At 50.9% G+C, this 16,089-nt stretch overlaps 1 protein-coding gene across 4 annotated transcripts in view; it reads right to left on the bottom strand.

Annotated features, from left to right (window-relative positions):
• Positions 1-16,089, bottom strand: part of RGS3 (regulator of G protein signaling 3) — a 67,123-nt gene that overhangs the window by 42,751 nt on the left and 8,283 nt on the right. For 2 of the 4 annotated variants that reach the window (XM_052680740.1, XM_052680741.1), the window contains 11 exons: positions 15,103-15,161; positions 14,445-14,539; positions 13,525-13,593; positions 12,821-12,881; positions 11,067-11,157; positions 10,399-10,466; positions 6,515-6,596; positions 5,676-5,781; positions 5,090-5,429; positions 4,621-4,660; positions 752-942 (listed from right to left, as the gene is read on the bottom strand). In XM_052680740.1, the coding sequence (XP_052536700.1) occupies positions 752-942; positions 4,621-4,660; positions 5,090-5,429; positions 5,676-5,781; positions 6,515-6,596; positions 10,399-10,466; positions 11,067-11,157; positions 12,821-12,881; positions 13,525-13,593; positions 14,445-14,539; positions 15,103-15,161 (1,202 nt within the window). Of the gene's footprint in view, positions 1-751; positions 943-4,620; positions 4,661-5,089; positions 5,430-5,675; positions 5,782-6,514; positions 6,597-8,795; positions 9,183-10,398; positions 10,467-11,066; positions 11,158-12,367; positions 12,458-12,820; positions 12,882-13,524; positions 13,594-14,444; positions 14,540-15,102; positions 15,162-16,089 lie in introns of those variants that run through there. The other 2 variants (XM_052680742.1, XM_052680743.1) reach the window with 2 other exon arrangements.

Here is a 16,089-nt window from a genome sequence, read left to right as displayed (position 1 = left end):
GTGCAGTCCAAGACACAAATTTCACAGGGGAGCGGAGCCCGGAGTGCTAATTGTGTTCCTGCTGATGAACAGATGGTGCACATGGCCATGGGCAACAAATGTGCAGCTCCCCGGCATAGGCCAAAGTAACAGACATCACAGGTTTGAGCCTACGGGAAACAGTCTGAGCTGCTAACAGGAGGGCTGACAGCTTCCCACAGCTTCAGAGATGCTGTATCCATCAGTAATGCACTCAGATTACAGAGTCAGAACAGACATGCTGGCCCAATGAAGAACAAAAATTACACCAAATTAAGGTGTAATATTAAGAAAATCATTTGTGTAACTGGGGAGTGAAAATATCTTGTGTCAAGACACTCCTCCTGCATCCTTGTCAAAAATTCTAGTGCAGGCCACTAAGTGGAATATAAAACCTTTGTCCACACACTAATTAACAGCATGGAGAACTCATACTGATCTGCAATTATAAAAACCTGCTTGCCAAAGCCTGGAAACTGGGATATCTTCCCCTGATTCAAACAAGCACCCAAGAGCCAGACTGGAAAGCTGAAAAGGGAAAATCCAACAAAGCATCACTTGGGCAGAACACAACTCCCCTAAAGAAAGCACCTGGAACTGAATCCAGCCAGCCCCAGAGGAGAGAACTCAGGCTGACCTCACTCACTGGGAAAGCCAGCACAGACCCAAGAGATGGCAGAAAGCTCTGTGCCGTGCATCAGATCCGCATCACGTTGCCTGCAGCCACGCTTACCTGCACAAAGACGGGGAACACCAGCACTTTGGGAGCCAGTGTCACGTATGTGCCATAGCTGGAGTGTGGGATGTGTGGCCTCACTATAGTGCAGTTCTGGTAGTTCCCATAGCCCTTCATTGTCTGCACAGTCTTCATCAGCCTGGATTTTCTCCCAGACCCTGTGTGTGACTTCCCTTTGCATCCATTTCCTGGTCCGAGAGAGGAAGCAGCAACACAGAGAGAATTAGGAGCGTTCCTGCAGAGCTTCTGCACACTGCCAGCTCAGCTCCTGCCCTCGCAGGCTGGAGGAGGGCACAAAGAGCCCGAGAGGAATAGCTGGAGCCTGGAGCTGCAGGAACATTCATCACTCTGCTATCAAGGTCTCTTGGGGACTCATGAAGTAACAGCACTGACTTCATTTCTCCTAATGCAAAATGAGATGCCCCTTGATGCTTCTGCACAATTAAAAGCTATTTTCTTGCTGGGCCCAGGACTTCACCCAACAGCAGCAAGACAGACAGACAAAACCCCAAATTCACAGCTGCCCCAGCATGCCTTCCTGTGTTTGGGCGTGCACAGTGTTCTGCACAATTTATGAGTACAGCACAGTACTTCAGAGAAAGCTGTGGTGTGATTACACGCACCTCTCTTTGCAGTACTGAGTGTACAAAACAAGAAACACAGAACCCCAAGCACCTTAATAGCTTTTTCTCAAATCACACAAATACCAAGGAGGATCCCTCTCCCATCAGGAAACTGCTGCCCACACCACCAAACCACGGCCAATCCCTTTTCAGGTGGGGGAAAACCATCCATGACTAATTCAGAGTGAAAGTAAAACACTGGAAATTTAAACCCTGGGACATTTTTATCCACAGAGCTCCTGCCTATACTGAATTGAGGGCATGGGAGCTCACAAAGTGCAGAAATGTAATAACATGGGGAGCAGCTGATGCTTTTAATCACAGCTTTCAGAAGGCATTTAGACTGGACAACAGAACAGAAGAGATAAACAACACTCATGAGCATGGGATCTACCCATCTCCTTCCAAATTGCCTCCAGGGAGTGATGGTTACTCAGCCATAGAGGGGGATTTACAAAGGATGACCTCACCAGGCACGAGGCTGGTATATCATCCTCCACAGTTCTCAGCATCACATTTTGGTGCTGGAGGAAGTCTGAGCAGCCTGACTGGCTTTTCACTCTGTCCCACTCCACTGCAAAGAGCTATTATCTCTATTCAAAGGAGGGATTACATGGAAGCTGTGTGACACGGCCTCAGCTGGGCAAGCACTGCTTCCACTTCCCAGCAAGCCAATGGCAGCTCCCACAGCCACACCGTGCCCGCCAGACTGCACTGCTCAAAGCCAGCTGGCAATGGGTGCTATGCCACACTGCTCCCAGAATCTCTAATGTAAATAACAGTTCCCTGATTGAAAGTATTATGGATTATCCTTGATCCCTGCTGGCTGCTGCTTGGGTGAGTCCTTCCTACCCCTGTTGCTGGGAATTCATTGCCGTTTGAGTTTCTAAGCTCTCTGCTCACAACCTTTGAATACATCCAGAAAGCTTCCACCAGTGTTTTGTCACCTAGCACACTTGGGTCTTAAGCTGTCTGTGCTGTCTTAAAGCTCAAAGGAAAAACTTCAGTGGAAACGGGATGTCTCTCTAATCAAATATCCACACTCCAATGGAACACTACAGATATTCTCCCTCCTAAAGCTGATGAACCAAAGCTGCTGAGATCCAGCAGGCAGACCAGGAGAGAAGAGCAGCATCAGCCCAGGACTCTCACTCACAGCAACGTCTCAGGGCCATGCTAGTGGGATGCCCCAGCTCAGCTACCAGGAGCATCCCTCCTCCAGCCTCACGTCCTTCTGTTCCTACATAGCAGCTTTCAGTGAGGTGCTTTCTGCCTTTGCACCACAACAAAAACCCATAACTTCCTGAGCAGAATGGGCCAAAACATTTCTGAACACGGAGCAGAGCAGATAGGGTCTGGTCCAAAGCAAACACATGAACCTACCCAACATTACATGTTCCATGAATTATTAGGAAGCAGCATGTTTATTTTCAGATAAATGCCAGCAGAGCCAGCCCATACTCTGCCAACTTGGCCCCACTGTTTGCTCTCATTGCCTGCATTTGGGGCTGAGGGGAGGAGGAGGTTCTCATGACCTACAGTGCTGTTTCTACCTCTAAGAGCAATAATTCTGGTATTTTCTCTTTCCCCTTTCTCATGGTTGTGCTGCCAGATAAAAAAATCAAAGCACGAGAGACTGTCCAACACAGGACAGATACAATCTGTCTGGGCCATGCAGAGTTTGATTTTCCTCTTATCCCTAAATCACCTTCTTTCATTAGAGGCATTCATCATCTGCATAAGTCCCATCTTCTGCATGGTGGCACAAAAGCATCAGCTCCTATCGTTACTGTCTGCCTCTGTACTGCTCAGATTAACCACTGCATTCCTCTCTGAAGGCTTACCTTTAAACAAACTGAAAATAATCATTAAAAATTACACAGGGAAGAAACTCGAGTCTTTAAAATTGTTACCCTTCTGTCAGAACAAGTCCCCACAGCCCAGCTCAGCAGGGAGGAGCTGCAGTTACCCCAGCGCAGAACAGTCCCAAGCTCAAGTCCTCAAGTCCTGCAAGCTCAAGTGCAGAAAATTCATCCATCTGCAGAGCTGCAGGGCTGTGGCCATCCAGCCACTGAGGCCCCAACCCCACACAGCTCCCTCACATCCCCACTGTGGCTTTGCCAGCCACACACTTCACCACCCCTGAGCACTGCCCAACCTTTACAGGCTGCAGAACGTTTTCTACCTGGAAATTGCACTGATGGCTGTTCCTGCACCAGGGAGGGACAGCTGAGTGAGAGACTCCTTCCTGAGAAACCATGGAGAGGAGCTCAGCTCTGCCAGGACACACAGCTAACCCCCAGGGCATCCTAAAGATCAGAGCACAGGCACTGCCTCCCACAGCTCCCAAACCAAGGAGCAGGCCAGAGGTGTTTCTGCCTGGAGCTAAGCATGCTGAAAGTTGCCATTTCTTTAATAAAGTCAACAACACACAGTGAACAGCCTGGCACTACATCCAGGCTCCTGGGTTGTTTCTGCTCCTGGTTTCTCATGCTGAGTGGCAGTCAGTCATTTGTTGATACCTGTCTCAGCAAGACCTCATGTTAGCCCCTGCTCCCCATCCCGCAGCCAGGATTCACGCAGCTACCCCCAGCCCTGCTCTTCCTGCAAGTCCACATGCACCCAATTTCCCAGGAAGACCCAGCAGATTCGTTGCAGAAAGCATTAATGCTTCCAAGGATTTTCAAGGAAAGCTGGCCCAGAGACCATCAGAAACCCAGAAAATTAACATTTCCCAAGTCTTGCACTTCAATCTGCACTGCTCTTTGCATAAATTCAGCTCACAGCCAACCTCACTATTAATAAAGCGAACTGCAAAGCAGGGGGAAACAATGTTAGCACCCCCAGCTTGTTGCATCCTGCCCAACAAAGGAAACATCACAGACAAGCCCACAAACATGTGGGGATCTGCCACATCATGAATATTTAGCACTTTCACACTTCACGCTTTTCTCATCCCCAGTGGAAAGCTCCTGTCACCAGCCATCCTGTGAGCTCCCAGAGACCTTGCCATGAGGCAATGATACCAGCAGCTGTGCTCTCCTCTGGGCATGGTGGCAGGGTTCTTGCATTTATGTTTGATCCAGAAAGGGGGAAGGTGACAGTGCCTGCCAAGAGCCACTGTCCTCAGAATGTAATGGACTTGGTTGTAGAGCCAGGAGCAAGGATTACTGGGTGCTGGATAGACTGGATCTGGCTCTGCCAGGTGCTCTGAGCAATGTTTTCATCGTATCAGCAACTTACCCTCAGTAGCATTGTTCTCCTGGTACACAGGCCTCAGCAGCTGCAAGACAGAATCCAAAAAGGAACAGCCACCTGAGGCAGACTTCAAGGCAGACTTCACACAAACAGTAAATTTCAGTGTGCCAAACTCAAAGCCAGATGTGAAAATCATCTTTGCTCTATTACTATCAGAACATGAGAGAAGTGGTTTGTGCTGCACAGGGGAAACACTTTCCAATCCCCCATCCTGTGCATGAACCCTGGGAGGAGGCAGCAGCTCACTCACCATGGCTCTGCAGCCTTAGCAGCAAATGCTTCAGAAATAGAAAGAAAGGACACCCAGGGACACAGCTTAGAAACACAGCGTGTGCCCTGGCAAACATTTAGAGATAGCGTCTGAGAAGTCTGAAGCTAGGGTCAAGTCAGAAAGCAGCAAGCACAATCATCACCTCATGCAGTAACGTGAGTGTGGGGATGGAGGCAGCCCTACCTGGCTCCCTGGGTTCAGAGGTGCAAGGATGATGTAGTTCTGGTCAGCAGCAGAGGGCACATGGGACAGAGGGGGCATGGTGTTCTGGCCGCGCTTGCCGATCTCCGTGTACCTCTCCCAGCTGTTCAGCATTAACCCATCACTCCCATCATACAGGACATGGCAGCTCCGTCGCTGCTCAGGCCGCGGGGGCACAGTGCTGTTTTTCTCCCGCTTGTTTGGAGGGGACTGCAGGTCGTAGGCAGATTTGCAAGATGAACGGCGGATCATGCCATCAGGTCCAGACTTGACCTGTGGGACGAGCCTCCAGACCAGCAGGATGATCTCTGTGGGACAGTTCCTGGAAGAGATGGGGCAATTCAGGGCCAGAGCAGCAGGCACTGAGGCATTCTGACAGCCACCAGCCTTTCCTTCCCAGTCCCTGCATCCTTTCTTTTTCCCCCTCCAAACACTCCTTTCCCAGCTTCCCACATCCCGCAAACCCTTCCGCTTTCCACAGCCATCCAACCTTCCCGCTGTTGTGCCCTGGGCTCCATCAAGCTGCTCCCCCCATATGCCTGCACTGATGCTTTGGGTGAACGCTCACCGGATTTCATGTGCCAGCTCCACACACTTCCAGTGCTCCACAGGCCGCTCGTTCAGCTGCAGCACTGTGTCAAGCTGCTGCAGACCAGCTTTTTCTGCAGGGCCACCTATGGAGAGAAGGGATGGGTGACTGTCAGTCATCTGCTGGACACAGAGCTGAGAATACCAGTGCTGAGGGGACACCCATATGGCACAGCTTCCCAGCTTGCACCACTCCCTCATCCAAGACTCAACTGTTTCTCCTAACAGAGCTAAGGTTCTTCTTCACTTTAAGGACAGTATATTTTTGAGTCTTGAATGTATCACTGAGGAACTGATTGAAATCTGTTAAGTCCAATTTCACAGTGCCTGAGTGCAATGCTTTCCTTGTCAGTTTGCTGTGTTAAATATACACTGCACAAATAATACTAGGAATTAGGTATAAGTTAATGCATCATTCACGTTGGAACTTCAGAATGTGAACAGATGGATCCCTGCTTCCAGTCTGCAGTCCAAACACACTGCTTCTCCCAGAGAGGACACTGCCAGTAGCTCAACGTGGGAAGCCAGGGAGATTTCCTGGTGTGCAGTGGGATAACAGAGATGCTGAATCCATCCTGGAGGCTCATACTAGGAGGATCCACTCAAGCAATTTTGCCCCCCTCCTGCGCCAGTCTGGCTCCACTACATACTTTCCATAGGCCTCCCAGTCAGATAATTCTCAGATTGGAGAGAAAAAAATTTCTGCATATCACTGCAACACAACACCAAAATAACAACACAGCAGCCTCTGTCCTCTTAAGATGCAAGGGAGAGTTCATAGAGTTCATCAAAAGGGACAAAATTGAGCTGATCTCTTACCAGAGTCCACTGCCTGCACACGGACTGGGGAATCACAGCAGATCGTGAAGCCAAACCCATCACTTCCTCTAGGGATTGTGATCTGAAAAGAGACAGCAGGGTCACCCTTTAAAATAGGAAAGAACCCATGCATGTGGTCAGAGAGCATCCCTTGTTTCACCCACAGCCTTCAGAAATGCAGGTACACAGCATTTCTAAAAGCAGCTGCAGAGCCCAAAGGAACTGTACCAATGAACACTGTCACTCTGTGAGCCCTACTGACAATGGGACTCTCCTGTTCTGCAGCCAAGAGGATGAAAAAGGCAGTGAAAAAACTACGTGAAGTCAAGCCCAAGACCAGCAGAAATGAATGAGGCAAGGTGAGCACATGCAAGTCCTTCTTCATGACTCCTGCAAGCATAAGGAAAAGTCTATCAAGACACTAGAAAGGAAAACCTGGCAACTTGGCTCTGATGCTTACTTCTAGTACAGCTTCTCCAAGCAAGCCACTTAAACATTTCTTCCCCAGTGGGGCAATACACAAATAGCAGCACTCCTCTGCTCCAGAGGAAGCCATGAGAAGCAGCACACTCAGCCTGCCAGGCACCAGCTGGGCGGGCTCTGTGCATCACCCTGTTAGCTGAGGTGAGTTTCTCTTGATGAGCTTCAATAGGATGGATGCTGTGTTGATCTAGGCTCATTTCTCCTCCTGATTCTAAAAACAATTAGATTATTTTTATGTTGGCTTCCAGCAGCAGCTCAGCACAACAGTTCCTGCAAATACCTGATTATCCTCAAGACGTTTGTCAGAATTCCTGTTTTACTGACAGAGAAAATAGAAAAAATCTGACATGTGTGACCTGAGCTATTTTGAGAACAAATAGAGAGGAGAATCCAACTGAAGCAGCCAAGAACTGCTTCCACACTCCTTTACAGCATGAGGGCAAACCCAGAGAGCTTTCCTTTCTTTGCTCTCTGTCCCTGTTTGATTGCTCTGCAAAAAAAAAAAAAAAAAAAAAAGTTTTAAAAGAAAAAGTGTCTTTCCCTGGCAGGATCAAGTACATTGGTCCAGTCCTACCACACTGAATATATTTCTTATCTCTGGAGGTTGTTCCCTATTTGAGAATACAATAAGACTGCTTGTGGGTCTGCACCTTCAAACCAGTCTCACACACTAAAAACAACACCTAGGGACCTGAGCTCTCAGGACATCATCAGCCCCGACAGCCCAGCATCTCCCCCTGCAGTCACCCCGCAATCCAAGACTTTCTCCACACCAAGAGGGCTCTCCCACTGCTTCTACTCCAGCTCATGGCTCTTGTCTACCATCTTCCCTATGCCATCAGCAGTGCTTCCCACTGACAATGCTTGCCTTCCTCACCTCACACCACTGTGGGATTAGCAGTGAGCTCAGCATCCATTATTGCCACTCAGCACAGAACTAACAAATACGAGCATCTGATGTAAGCTGGAAGATAGTGATGATGGTACAGTACAAGGCTCCAGTCCACAGCAGGCACAGGCTCACTGTGCTCACAGCTGTGTTGGAAGGTGCAGCAGAAATTGCCAAAATAGAGAATTGAGAAGATCTAGGACAAGTCACCGTTGCCTCTGATTTGCACAGCAAAGGACCATGCCTGCATGAGACAGTCACTATAGCCCTGACAAGCAGCAGGCATTTTTAATTAAGCTAGTTCTCCCTGTGACCTCCACTGCAGCTATACAATATGAACACAGCAGCACAAAAAAATGCTGACCACGAGCTGGGAGCCCCAGTGCAAATCCCAGTGGAACAACTATTCTGAAGTGCAAGAGACCAAGATCCACACCAGCAAAACTCCCCACTGGAGCTGGGCACTGAGAGCATCTGAGAGCCTGTGCTGGCTTGTGCGCAACACTGCAAGCTGCCTTGGTCAACTTTCGTTGTGGCCAGCTTCAAGCAACACTTCATTCTCATACACATTTCTGTTAAAACAACTTTAGAAGAGATTGCAGCCACCTGGCAGAGAGCTGACCCTGCAGTTATGTGCAGCAAACAGAAACATCCTTCAGCTGAGCACTTCTACAGCCAGCTGCTGAGCTGCACCCTAAGTTACACAGCAAGAACTCTCCTTCCTCCATCCCCACTTCCACACAGCGATGTGCAGCAAGAGGTCAGACACCCACCTGAAGGCACTTTCCTTCTATTCCTAATACCACCATTTACAAACAACAGCACATCAGCAGCGCACTCACAGCCTGACAAGGGGGAGGAAGCCCACGGACACTCAGACACACGGAGACCCACAGCGGGGGCACAGACCTGCCGGTATCTCCGCTCTGAGCACACCTTGCAGAGTCCATTGAAGCGGTTCATGGCTGCAGCCCCCAACCTCGCCGTCAGCCCATGAAAACGCAGCGTCCCGAAGCAGCCGTGCTCCCGGTCTCCTCGTCTTGCACCAGTGAGAAACAAACTCCAGTCAAACTGGCATGACCGCCCATGGGAACCCAGCTCCAGAGAAGAATGGCAGGAAGCCACCTTTCACCTTCCCAGCCCCTGTCTGCGCTGTATGCCGCTTTACGATAAGCCAGAGGGCTTCCTGAAAACCCCAAGTGACAAGGAAGAGAGAGAGTTTTATATTAAAATTCCTGTCAACTCTTTAGTATTCCCTGGTCCCTGCTCTGTTGATGTGGCTTTTGTTCCCGTGGCATTCTTTGTTATTGCGACGTTCTCACAAAACTTGGAGGATGTCTGAGCAGCATTTCACAGGCACCGACTGCGCGAGCCCGACTTCATTGCACTGCTTAGCCTGGAGAGGACAACAGAGAGTGGCTTTCTTTTTAATTTAAAAAAAAAAAGTTTGTTTTTCGGAGTGCGGACCCTAAGGACAAAAAGCACGTCCTCATGCTTTGTGCTTATGGAGTGGGATCAGAGGTCAGCTGAATTGTACCTGTAGTGTAATCTCAAAAATAAAGACAAACTCTCAGCTCAGCCAGCAGCAGGGCAGCGCTGAGCAGCTCTGCACTCTGCAGCAAGGCTTCCTGGAGAAAGCTCCTAACACAGAGATGGAAAGGAAAAGCTCGAGGAAGCATAGGGCCCCTTTGCGGGGTAAGGGATGGCCATGCAGGAAGGAGAGGGGCTCCGGAGCTCCCTGTGAGCCAGCACCTTGCAAGGCCATTGGAGCTGCTCCTCCGGGCACAATGGCATTGCTAAGTCTGCATGGGGAGATCCACCTCCTCCCAGCCACCATCTTTCCAGTCAGCAGCACCACTGGGGAGGAAGGGAGGAGAGGGGCGCTGGCTTTGTTTGTCCTGCTCAGTCCTACGCTTTAAAACAAATAACTGAAAATGCAGCTGAGGGAAGCAGCAAAGCGGAATTCAGCACAGATAAATCACAGGGACGGCCGAGCCCTATTTCCGATGCAGGCCATGTGTTTGCGTTCCCATTTCCCATCTTTGCCTCTCCTATAAATCACTGAGGCTCCACCAAGAGCCTTTCCCTTCCCAGAGCAAAAGGCCCCAGAAGGAGGAGGGGAGCAGACGCAGCCATGCACAGAGACCTAGAGCTGGCCAGGGACGGATGCTGCACTGCAGGCAGGCAGCCAACTCCAGCCCATTGCTCCTTGTTCCCATCACTCCCACTCAACAGCAGGTACTTGGTCTCTGTGGTACTGTTCTGGACAAACAGGAGGTCCCTATTCAGCAACAGGGAGCAAGTGTGGGATTACTACACCCATTACCTCCTTGGGTTGGGAACATTAATTGCTCGTAAAGCCACCGTGTCAACAGGGAAACTGAGACAACTCCCATCTCAGCATCATCCTCACTAACACTCTGTCCCTCCTGCTCATCTAAACCCTGCATGCAGGCTGCTTTCAGCCCCTAGCCCACGCACCGCTGGCAGGACAGAGCCCAGCTGTACCCACCTTCAGTTGCCTCATGCTTGCAGTGTCCCGGCCCTCACACGCTGCACTCTGACCTCCCAGTACTGGTTCTTTAGGAAGAAAAAAAAAAAAAAAAAAAAAAAAAAAAAAAAAAAAAAAAAAAAGCACATAAACCCAACAGCACACAGCTCCTGACGGCCACTCTCCCTCCCCACCACATCCACACACCATGAAAAAAATCATTATGTGCTAGGGGACATCACCTCTTGGCTAGGGCTGCCCCACATGATGGCAGCTGTGAGGGGGGCTGCACACCCAGAGTAGGCATTGCTCCCTCACCCTGCTATCCCCAGCACATACTCCTCCACGCACCCCAGCATTGTGGTAAACAAAGGCAGGAGAGAAAGCTCATCACAGCCCCTGCGTATCAGAGCCTAGCCACAGTGTCAACCCACAGGAGAGAGGCAGCTGCAAAGCTGGGGACCCACAGAGAGCTCAAAGCAAAGCATGAGTAAAGGGCAAAGGGGAGAGTTCAGTGCCGACACAGAGTCTGCCAAACTGCCCAGGATGCCCAGCACACTGATTCCACTGACCACTACAGCTAACCATGGGGCTGGTGGCTGCTCCACACCACAGCAGGGATAGACGTGAGTTTAGCACCCCTCCCGCACCATGCCAACCTTCCCAGGCTGTTCGGGAGGGTGACATACCTCTGCTCTTCTTCAGCTGCCGCACAGCCACCTTCAAGTGCTTGGTCCTGCCCAGATCCTCCCCAAGCAGATAGTACCAGCCACTGATCTCCTGTGGGGGGAGAAAGAAGCTCTCAGTGTTGTGGCAGGTACTCCACCTCATTTAACTCAGTCTGGTCACCCAAAGCTCCACAAGTCCTGCTGCAGGAGCTGCCCTGGCCAGAGCACAGAGGCTGTCCTGAAGCACTTCTCGTAAGAGACATTGAACCAGGTAAAAGTACCCACCCCATGCTCACAAAGCAGGGTGACCACACCAACCTCCAGCAGTGCTGTGCACCCCACATCAGAGCTCCCTCTGCCCCATCCCACCCACATGGGACATCTCATCCAGGAACCACCATCTTCAATTACCCTCTGGGCGATCAGCAGAAGCTAGAAAACAAAACATCCCAACCCAATCACAGGAATCAGATAAGGACTGCAGGAACCATCAAGACAAGAGAAGATGGGGTCCATTAAAAAATAAAAATAAAAAAAATTATGCTTTAAATCCACAATGAGGAAACTGCAGAGCATGGCGTATCCAGCAGCACCACTAGGCCCAGGAGGGTAGGCTAGAGCTTCCCAGATACAAAGGGGGTCCCAGAAGGACCATGAATTCCCCATATCCATCCCCACTTTTCCATCATGGTGAGAGTAATGTGCCTTTGGGCTGCATGCAGGGATGATCTCTGCAGTGAGAACTTGTGAAGCTCATGGCCAAAGTCTGAAATCTTGGTGTGGTATTACCAGAGCAGAGGCTATTCCTGGGGGCAGCTGCAGTTCAGAGCTGCTCTAATCACCCTCACTGCTATTGAAATAAAAAAAACACTGCATATCATTTGTCCTCACTACCTCCTACTCTCACTACATGTAGTTCAAACAAACAGCTCCTTTTAACCTCTTGCTAGGCAGCAAATGTCCAGACCCCAGGTGATTTGTGAACACTCCTTAAAGCCCTTCCAACCTGTCTGATGTGCCAGCACCTGGTCTGGGCTGTCCAGGGACAAAATCCCTAACTGCCAACAGCCAGGATGGAAGTTTTCAGTGTTTCACTGGATCAGCAGAGGTCATTCACAGCATCAGCTCTGCAGACTCCTTTAGAAAAGCAAAGCCAGCTATGTGAAAGCTGTATTACCCAGCAGCAGCCAGGCCGGGGCAGCAGCAGGGACAGACCTGCAGTAGCAGGGACACAGCCTGGCACAGAAGCACCTTGCAGCACCGCTGCTACCAGGAACACCCTCAGGTGTGGACACCCCTACATTTGCCCACCCCACACTCACCTCAGCTGTAGAGCCCTGTCTGCTTAGTGCAGGGAGAGAGACAGAATTCTCTTCCAAGGAGGGTGTTCCCACCATCCATTGGTTACCACCCAGAGGCCGTTGGACAGATGTGACAAGTGCCAGCAGGCTGGGTAAGGCTGGTCCCATCTCCCAGCCCTACACAGCACTCCCAGGAGCCACATCTCTGCACCCCCTGGTGCTGCTGAGTGCGTCCTCACTGAAAGGAACAGCAATCCCCTGATCTAGGATTCTTCCTCTGCTCCCCACCCCTGCCTCCAGCAGTGGCACCCACAGTGCCAGCTCACAGTGGCTCTGTACTGGCAGGTCCTTGGACACCTTCAAAGTCTCCTTGCCTGCTGTTGCAAAGAGCCAGCTGCTCCCTGTTCCTGCTGAAGGAGCACTACATCCACCTGCTCAACCCAATCCTGCACACAGTGCTCCAGATGAAGGTACCTTGTCCAGGGTCAGGAGGGACTTCACACCAAAGCTCATGCACCCAATCAGTTTGCTTTGCCTGCAAAAAAGTCAGAGACTATCAGTGCACACTACTTGAAACCTCTCCTAAGGACCATTTGCCCATATGCACCCCTTTTCAGGGACCATGCAGATATCCCTGCCCACAATGGGAGCTGGGCCATGTCCAGAACATGCTCCTCTCTCCATGTCTGGAGTATATGTGATGTAACCACACAGTCTGGCTTGCAGCAGGAGCAGGAGGGAGCTGGGATGCAGCATCCTGGTCACCTTCTTAATGCTGATAGGACCATGGCCAAGGAACCAACAGCCACTTGCCTGAGCAGGTGGCACAATTTTTGAGGTGCTACAGCCCAAGCTGCTGTGCTTTCCTCATCCCTGCATCACCCCAGCAGGTGGGGGAGATCCCTGGCCCTAAGCCCCAGCCAACAGTGTAGATGGGAATGCTAAATGCTGGCTGTGGTGACTGCCACCAAGCAGCAGCATCACAGACAGAGATGGCAAGGGCCCAGTTTCCTCTCCAGTAATCTGCACGCGGAGCAGCCTTAATTCCCCATGTGCAGCAGGCCTGTTGTCAGGTACTGCTCTCGAGGAGCTCACATGGGTGGCCAGAGCAGAAGGCAGGTGCACTGCAGCGACAGCCCTGTCCTTAAAGATCAAAATGCAGTGTGGAAGGCACATACCTGCAATCTCTCTCTCGGTTCCAGACTGTGACCAGAAGACGTTTCTGCTCATCCTCCTCCTGTACCAGGCTGCAAGAAGCAGAAGGGCAGCCCATGAGCGCGCTCTGCCCACCAGACCTCAGCATAGGCTGCCTGCATGGCCATGGGACCCACACCCTCCTTGAAGCCAGGTATTCTCCACTCCCCACAGGCCCTGCAGCATCACCCCAGCTGGCGTTCCTCCAACAAGGCACTGCTGCACCGATGTACTCATTCCTGACAAACCACAGCACAGGGATGTGACCTCCCCTAGGCAGGTGCTGGCAACGCTGCTCCAGTGCCTTAGGGGAGTATCATGCAAAAGGACACATCCAGCATCAATAGACAAAAATGAAGAACAAGGAATTGTGCATGCTATGAAACAAACATTCTGACCCAGATTAAATGTTGCATGAGGATGGAGGTCTGTCAGACGTGTTTGCTAGCAATGAGGTGCTGTACCGAAACATTCCATGCCATAGAGCTCCCTTCCCACGCAGAGACATGCTGGAGCTATAAGAAATCCTTTTACCTTTCTCCTCCATACGGTGCCAATACTACTGCGGGCACAAGGAAATTGAGTGTGTTTGCTCAACTCCTGCCCAGCAAGTGTCCAACTATGCGGGAACACCACTGCCACATTGTGTGCTGACTGCTGCATGAGCTCTGCCCAAAAGTTCAAGATCTTTCAGCTATAAAAAACAGCAGAATAATGCCTGTCACTTCTCATCCCAGCAGCAGAGGAGCTCATGCGTGATGCATGTTTATTACAGATCATAATGTAAAAGCAAACACATCATCTTGGCTTCCAGAGGGTGCTCCAGGACAGTAACCACTGATTCCCCACTGCTCTGTGGGAGCTGGGGGATAAGCCAGAGCCATCCCTGCTCCATTGTACTCACAAGACAAAGTGCTCGTGGAAGACTGGGTTTTTGCTGTCTGGCACAGTCTTTGTTTTCTGTCTGCACTTCCCGTCAGCATCTGGCACAATTGACATCTGCATGGGGAAGCAAGCAGCTCATCAGCCATCACAAAATAACACTCCACAGCAGTTCAGGAGAACAGCACAGCCACTGTTACAGGTGGCTGAGCCTCAAAGATCTGGCTGAGCCCATGCTCACAGGTAGCTTAGATCACTTTGCCTTACGTATGTCAAACAATCGCATTACAAAACTCCTTAGAGGGTGGTGGAAGGAAAACAGTAGAATATCAGGGACTGGTGCACACAAATGTGCTGGTCAGTCTCTGGCTTGCAGCCCACTTGCAGAGGAGATGCTTGCTGCACTGCACACACTACAGGGCAGCCCAGGGCACTACTCCGTTGGTTGCCCACTGGGGTGCTCTCACCCCTGAATGTCTCTCAGAGCCCCTCTCAGGGGCTCTCCTTCGCTCTTCTGGCTCAGGCATCACGTCAACAAAGCCATCAGCCTTGCCACCAGACCAGCAACTTCCCCGCATGCTGCTCATCCATGGTAAGGTAGGGAAGCCCAAGGAAGAAATAAAAGGGATCATGCTTGGAAGAGCCAACACCAAAGCCCCAAGAGAGCAGGAAGAACCTACCTTCACGTAGGAGTCGCACGGCCGGCACTCTGTCCCCATCAGACCTTTTGCTTCCATGACTAGAAAGGAAACAAAGCCCCAAATCAGGCCCCACAGCATCAGGAAGGCAACTCTCTGCACCTCCCTCCCTGCAGGACCCTGCACACCTCCCTAGCAGCTCAGCCTTAAACAGGGGAAGGGTTCTGCCATATTTTTTCTTTGTGACAACCCTGTTACAAATACTGGCATCTGTGGGTGAGGTTGGCAGCAGATGCAGTGCACCATTCAGATGGCAAACAGCATTTCATCTGCCTGACTTGACTCTGCACTGTGTTCTCTGCCCTAGAGCCAAATGTATCATCAAGTAAAGTACCCACGGCCACATCCTGATGGCAGTCCCACTAACGGGGTCTCAGCTTTGTCCCAGTGCTGACAGCAGGGGACCCTGTGCTTCCTAAGCAGGAGCTGGAGGCAATATCTGTGCTGCAGAGCCCAGAGAGCGCAGGACAGGCTGTCAGAGTGAGGCTGAGCTCACTCCTAACATGTAGAGCAAGGCAGCAGTGCCTCTGCCTTTGTCAGAGCAGGATGTGTGGCCACAACAAGCGAGGTCATCCTGGCAGAAACCATGGCGTGTGAGGAGAAAGGGGCTCTACAGGATCCTCTACTGCCCTGTGATGCAGTTTGCAAGGTTCCTCCACAACAGGCCACAATAAGAGCCTCCTTTGGGTTTAAAGGTGTTGGGGTGGAAAAAAACCCAAACATTTTCCTACTGTTGTTTCTGTACAAAGCTTCCCTGCACAACTGGAAAAGGGAAGCAACTGGGGGAGATGAGGGGCTGAGCATGGCTCAGCTGTTCCCCACACCTCCATCTTGTCACAAACAGGCAGGGATGAGGCTGGACTGAGAAGTAGAATTTTACTCAAGAAAAAAAACCTTTTCCATCCCTCCTGCAGGTGTCTGGCACAGTCACCCCTAATGCTGCTGGGAACCCCAGGTACCTGATTTCCC

The sequence above is a fragment of the Tympanuchus pallidicinctus genome, unplaced genomic scaffold (assembly GCF_026119805.1).
Source record: "Tympanuchus pallidicinctus isolate F22 unplaced genomic scaffold, pur_lepc_1.0 scaffold19, whole genome shotgun sequence".
NCBI classification, from domain to species: Eukaryota; Metazoa; Chordata; class Aves; order Galliformes; family Phasianidae; genus Tympanuchus; species Tympanuchus pallidicinctus.
Note: the sequence above shows the minus strand (reverse complement) of the source record. Positions and strands in the feature narration are given on the sequence as shown.